Source organism: Anas acuta, chromosome 2 (genome assembly GCF_963932015.1).
Source record: "Anas acuta chromosome 2, bAnaAcu1.1, whole genome shotgun sequence".
Taxonomy (NCBI): Eukaryota; Metazoa; Chordata; class Aves; order Anseriformes; family Anatidae; genus Anas; species Anas acuta.
The window spans coordinates 85,260,005-85,266,680 of record NC_088980.1 but is presented as its reverse complement, the minus strand read 5'-3'; the positions used below and the strand labels follow the sequence as shown (position 1 = coordinate 85,266,680).

The 6,676-nt window shown below is 49.6% G+C and overlaps 1 protein-coding gene across 4 annotated transcripts in view; it reads left to right on the top strand.

Annotated features, from left to right (window-relative positions):
* TENT4A (terminal nucleotidyltransferase 4A) overlaps positions 1 to 6,676 on the top strand; it is a 60,013-nt gene continuing 53,337 nt past the window's right edge. For 2 of the 4 annotated variants that reach the window (XM_068671035.1, XM_068671032.1), the window contains exon 1: positions 2 to 1,169. In XM_068671035.1, the coding sequence (XP_068527136.1) occupies positions 253 to 1,169 (917 nt within the window). In that variant the 5' untranslated portion in view covers positions 2 to 252. Of the gene's footprint in view, positions 1,170 to 6,676 lie in introns of all 4 variants that reach the window. The other 2 variants (XM_068671033.1, XM_068671034.1) reach the window with 2 other exon arrangements.

Here is a 6,676-nt window from a genome sequence, read left to right as displayed (position 1 = left end):
CGGGGCCAAGGGGACGGGCAGGGGGGTGCCGGTTTAAACGGGGCGGCGCATGCGCGCTGCGGCGCCTGGCTCTGCCTCGGGGGCCGCCACATTGGCTCGGCGAGGGGAGCGCTGCGGGCAGCGCCGGGCCCGCCGTGCCCTGCCCGTCCCGGTGCGCGTCCCCGTGCCCGGCCCCATGCCCGTGCCCGCGGCCCGGCTGGAGGCAGCGGCAGCGGGCGCGGCCCGGCGCTGAGCTGCGGGCGGAGCGCGTGGATGGATCCCCGCGTGGCCTGGATCCAGCCCGAGCAGAAAGGCCCCGCGAATGCGCTCTGGATGCAGATCTGGGAGACCTCGCAGGGCGTGGGGGGCCGCGGCGGCGCCGGCTTCCCGCACTACCTCTGCCTCAACTCCCCGGCGCTGGACCCGGCCGCCGCCAGCAGCGCCGCCGCCAACACCGCCGCCGCCTCCTCCTCGCCCCCTCCGCCCCGCGGCCACGGCTGCGCCCGGCTCGGGGCGCCCGGCGCCGGCTGCTGCTCCTCGTCCTCGCCGCCTTCGCCCTCGCCGTCGCCGCCGGCCCTGCTGGCCGGGCTGCTGCCCGCAGCCACCGCCGGCCCCGCCGCCGCCGTTGCCCCCCCCCACCCCTCGGCCCCAGCCAACGGTGGTGGCGGCGGTGGCGGGGAGGGAGGGCGGCGGCTGCAGAAGTCGCCGTCGGTGTCGTCGTCGTCGTCGTCGTGCTCGTCGGTGGAGTCCGGCACCGAGAGCCCCGGCTTCTCCTCCTCCTCGGGCTCCTGCGGCGGAGGCGGCGGCTCCTCCTCTTCCTCCTGCGGCCCCCGGGCGGCCGTGGCTCCTCCCGGGCTGCTGGGCAGCGGGGCCGGGCCCGGGGAGTTTTTTAACTTCCACGAGAGCGAGAAAGCGAACAGTGTGAACGGGCACCACCCGCCTCCCCCCCCGCACCTCGCCCGCGGGCCCCACCACCCGCCGCCGGCCTCCCCCCAGCAGCACCAGTACCACCCGGGCCGGAGGAAACGGGAGAATAAAGCCAGCACCTATGGCATGAATTACCTGCTCTCCGGCAGCCGCGGCGTCGCCGCCAACACCTCCCCGCACCAGCAGCGGCAGCCGCCTCAGCCGGCGCTGCAGAGCCCCGGCACGCCCTGGAAGACGAGGAAATACAGCCCGGGCGTGCAGGGGTGAGCAGCCCCTGCGGGGAGGGTGGGCAGCGGTGGCACGGGCTGCTCCCGGGCCGGTTTGTGGGGGCAGGAAACGGGCTCCGTGCTTAAATCGCCTCTGGGTGGCTCCTGGCTGGAGCAGAGGCACAGCGGGTTAGGCCTTGCCTCGGGGGAAGTTGAGAAGTGAAGGTGTCAGGCCACTGTGGAGTGCTTCCCGCAAGGATGCAAGTGTAGAATGGGCAGGAGAAGCTTTTCTGATCTCCTAGGGGTCGATTCAGATTACAAGGGTGAAGTGGAAGGCGTCAGTCAGTTGACAGGACCTCGAAGGAAGCCTTTGCAGTAGCTTTTAAATGCCTCTGCTCAGGCTGGAACAGATTGGCAGCTCAGGAGAGTGTTAAGAGCATCCATTATAGGGGAAATGCCCAGCTCTGGATGAAATAAACGGCAAAAGTCAGTGTGGTCCTATAGCGTTTTTGAAGGAAGCATGCTGCATCTAAAGTAGACCCAGCCAGCTGATGTCTAAACTGAAATCTTCCCTTCCTGAAGAGTGAGAACACCTTTTTATAAAGGTTTTCCTCTTCCAGGACCATCGCTTTCCTGTATGAATGGATAGCTGGGGAGTTGATTCAGCCTGCTGTGGAAGTATTTAGGAGGGACTGGAGGTTGAAGAAAGCACCTCTGGGGTGCTCTGTGAGACTTGTCTTTCAGCTGTCAAATTTCAGTCAGCAAGGGATAACATTGCTTTCTAATTTTAAGGTTATCCTAGTCACAGAAAAAATGCTAGCTGCACTGATGGACTGTAGAAGGTTTCTGATGTCATTTTGAAAATATTCTCTTGGAACTACTAAAATCCAAAGCTCTTGGATGCAAGTGGGAGTAAAGGCGCTATGTATCTGTGGAAGGAAATAGATAACAGGGTGCACTTCCAGAGCTGGAGAAATTGAGCAATTTGACCGAGGAACAGAGTTTTTCTTTTTTGGGCGGTACTGTCAGGCGTTGGGTGCACTGAAGTTATTTGGGAGTATTAAATACATGTATTTAGAGTTCTGTTTTTGCAAACTGTAGCCTCTCCTGGTGGAGGTCAAGATTTGACTACTCTTTTTATTCCCAAAGTGACGCTGTAAATGAAAATTGCTGGCAGGAAGCTCAGATGTGTGTTTAAAATTCTAATAGCATCTCAAAAACAGTTCAAGTTTCTTTGCTTTATTCCCACAGATACACAGCAGAATGCTTGCTTAACATCTTAATCAGTGTAAGACAAGTCTGTGCCACTGAGGCAGGGCTACAGGCAGACAGGTAACAGAGTTGCCTGAGGTCATCAGGCAGGGCAGTGGTGAAGCTGGGAATCAAATCCAGATGCTGCAAGTTCTGTTCTCTTGCTGCTATAGGCAGCAGCACCTTTGCTACCCACGTACCCTTCTTGTCTTTTGTCTTCTGCCCTTTTGTTTTCTGCTGGCTTTCCCTTAGTGAAGGTTACACCACTTATACTAGGGAAGCTCGTAGAGAATCCACGTACAATGAAGTTGTTTAGCCAAGCTTCATTTGCACTATTCAGTTGCATAATACAGGTTGCTCTTTAGTTGAGGAGTTGATGCCAAGTTGTTGGCTAAGTATCTTTTGAAAGTGGGAGCTGTTTCCTGATCTTCTGTCCAGAATCCGTGCTATTGGCACTGAGACCTGATGCTAGGACAGGGTCACTAGGGCAGATAACTGCAGCGTATTATCCCATGGTTCTTCGTGGTCTCACTATTAATTTGTCAAATCATTAAGCTTCACAAAACTATGTGGAAGCTTTTCACAGAGCAACAGGGAGCTAGTCCTGGAGGACAGCATGGAAGTTGAGATGACAGGCTTATCTAAGAAACAGTTCTTGCCTTAAACTTTCAGTTCTGCTACTAAGGGTGAATCTTGGACAAATGTGTTTTCTGGAGCAATTTTCTGTTTGGTGTTGAAAATTTTTTCATGAAGTACTCATGATGGAAATAATACAAACATATTGTCACTGATAGAGTGGTTTTAGGTGTCTGGTTTCTGCAGTAATTCCTGGCTGCTGATGGGTTTAATTTCATTTTCCCAAAGCCAGGCTGGTGGAGTGTATGTTCAAATATATATAGTTTGGCTGTTCAAATAATAATGTACTGGGAAGATTGGTGTGGGAACAGATCCTTACAGCAGTTGCTTCTGGATCATTTTTCCTTATTTGTTGCCCAGCATTACTTGAAGTTGTCAGCTCAGCTCTGAAGCTTCACTTCCCTAACTGCGGTGGTCTGTTGACAGAGTATCTTCTGTGTGCCCAAGTGTTGTGGGAAACTGTCTAGACAAAAAGGAATCCCTACAATCTTCAGTTGCAGGCTGCATTAGGCATAGGTAGGAGGAAAAAGGACTCGATCATAGATGCTGTTATACTCCTTATAGGCATGAACCTGGTAATGATGTAGAGCGTGGTTTGCTGTGTATATTGTTCTTTGCAGAATGTCATTTAAGTGTTGTAGAGAAAACAATAAGCTCGTGGTGTTCTGTAGCCTCTTTTGGTAAGAGGCAAGGAATGGGTAGGCCCTGCTTGCACTCTTCTAGGATATGCAGTAGGACTTCTGGTGAAATACTTGCGTGCTTTGAGGTAGTTCCGTGCTTTCTTCAGTTTCTCCTTCAGAGCGGGATATGGTCTGTCACAGTGCATGGCATCGCCATTTTTTTCAAAGGGATCATATTCTGAGGCTCAGTGATGGTAAGTATAGTGATTTTTGGCAATGCAGAGTGCTGTAAAAGGCTCTGATTTGCTTTATTTTATGTACAGTATTCCTTTTTCTCTAGAGGACTCATCTATTGCTTTCACCACCTCTTGACAGTAGCATGCCAGTGGTTGTGCTGTAAAGGAAATAGTCTCTCTCATAAAACAAAAGTGTGAGAATAGCCGTGCTTGATTAGATTTCATCCTAAAGCTGTGCTTTAGCTTGCCCTCGGTTGACCTGTATGTCTGTTCCCAGATGTTTGGAAGATGGTGAGGAGAATGAGCTTTATTTGTTCCACTGCTTCAGTGGAGTGATTAATTTAGCACCAGGGTAAATTCCAAAGTGCCTGGGTTTAGATTAGGAGCGCAGCAGAGAAGGGAAGACAAAATGATCGATTTCAGATGCGAGCAGACAAGCGTCTTGATATGTGACTAGATTAGCTCAAACTTCTGTGACTTTTCAGAACAACAGGTGATTCCTTGCTAGTCTGAAGTACATCTTAAGTGGCGTTAAATTAGATCTACAGTCTTAGTCGGCTTTCTTTGTACATCAAAGTAATAGCTTCTGTTTCTATAAAGTATGTATTTAAAACATTTGAAACATGTTTTAAATATGTTTCGTATAATATAAATATATCTTAGCATTCAGAGAGCATGAGGGTGCTGAAAGTTTATTTCAGAATGTGAAATTAAGCTATTGTGAACTTCTTAAGCACTCTGCTGCTAAGTTTGCACTGCTCATGTAAACAGGAATATGGCAATTTCTCCTAAGATGCTAAGATGTAGCTAATAGCTTGTGAGTAGTATAAAGTCATAGTTGATTTAATTCTTTTTAATATGAATCTAACCAAGTGAATAAAGAATTGACAGATTTAACTGTATAAGCCTGTTCTGCTTGAAACTTAATTCAAAATATTCAGATTAATTGTAGACATTGAATAAGATTAGTGCTGCAATACCTGGCATATCTACTTGGTACGCTGCAGTGCTGTGCAGAAACAGCAGGCCTGGCTTGTTGAGGGCCAGCGTGGGTACCAGAAGCCCGATGATGTGTTGAAATGGTGCTCTGCGTGTGGTGATAGCCGTGCATAGCAGCTGGCAGCTTGCAAAACTGCATCCACTTCACCCCCATACCAGTTGTCTTTGTCTCGTTAGAGAGAGACGCAACTGTTCTGTTGGAGCACGCCAGTGCAGACACCTCCACGTGTGATCTGCCTGAAGGAGGATGCAAGCTGGCAGAGGCTCATGCCTAGGAGGAGTTCTTACAAACAGAGTAAGGTTATGAAGATGCTTCCCCTGACCACTTGTTTCCCTTTTCAGCAGCTGAAGGATACTGTCTGCCAAAAGTGATGTCCTGAAATTCATGTCTGTAGCTACTGGGATGTGGTGGTCATATTGTATATCAAACTTACATTAGGTTTTTTCTTCACCTGTGCCGAAGCATTTCTGCCTGTCTTGCTTACTTTGCTTTTATGATCTATTGCTGAACTTGACCAAGAGAAATTCAGCTGGATTTTGTGCTGTGCAGATTGACTGTTGAAGATGCTTTTTCAGGACTTAGCAGAGCTCCAATTGTGTATTTGTCAACTCTTGCCTTTTACTTTGCTGCTGTTAGAGCTGGACGCTGCAAGTTAATGTGTAGGGATGCCATATGGACAGCCTTTCTTGCAAATTTACGTTCTCTTGTATTTTGGCTGAGCTAAAGAAATGTAAACTTTGGAAACTGAAGCTTTTGCTGTCTGCGCTGGAGCATCCAGCATTCGTAAGGGCCTTATGGGATTCCCAGACGTGGTATTCTCACTCTTCCTTATACAACTGGAGGTTGGTATGCAGCAGAGTTCAAGGGTAGCTGCTGGATGGATTGTCAAAGCGTGCAGTTCTCTTTCTGCAGACAACTAAGCAAAGTCAGTGAAACTCAAAAGCTTTCCTTGCAGGGTGGATGCCTAGCATCGTTAGACCACTGCTTTTGGTAACAGAATGAGAGGAAAATTATGGCAGCAGTAGACTTGAGGTAGAACATAGTGGAGATAGGGATCAGAAGGGATGCTCTGCAGTGGTGTAATGTAAGGTGGGTTTGCTTAAGAGATGCTTGTGTCTGTGTAAAGGAAAGCAAGACCTGCTTGGAGCAGTTTAATCTTGGTGTCAGCCTCGTGGTGATTTTCCTGGTGGCTAGGTTTTTGGCACTAGAGGTAACTGGCACCAAGGGTATAAACAGCTGCACTAGGTGAGACCATTGGAGGTCAATGCCAAATGCTGGGAGAAGAACCTATCAACATGGGCCTGTGGTGGTATTTCCTGGAGAAAGCCCTGATTTCAGTGATATGGGGCTCTTGGACTGACAGGGCTGCAGAGGGTGCATCATGCTTATTGTGGATTTAACTATGAATTTGTACCTCCTCAAAATGCATTGAGCTTCTGGGCTGAACAGCATCCCGTGGCATGGTGTTCCTCAGATAAGTTAAGCATTGTGTAAAGAACCATTATTTTTTGTCCTGAGTCTATCACTAGAGGTGTAATTGCTGCCAGCCATGCCTGTATTATCCAGGCAATGTGTGCCTCTTTTATTGGGCTTGATAAAACTTTTCTTTCACTCTATTTAATCGCTTCTGCTGAAGTTGTTCCCTGCCTCTAAATGTTTATCATCTCTGCATGCTTGACGGTTCTGCTCTATCTCTGGAACTTGAACAAACCAGGCCTGTGTGCAATAGTGTCACCGTATTCCTGCATCCAGGAGCTTTCTACCTTGTTCTGTTTTCCAGCACTGGACTTTGCTGTTCTCTTTGGCTACTGAGTATTGAAC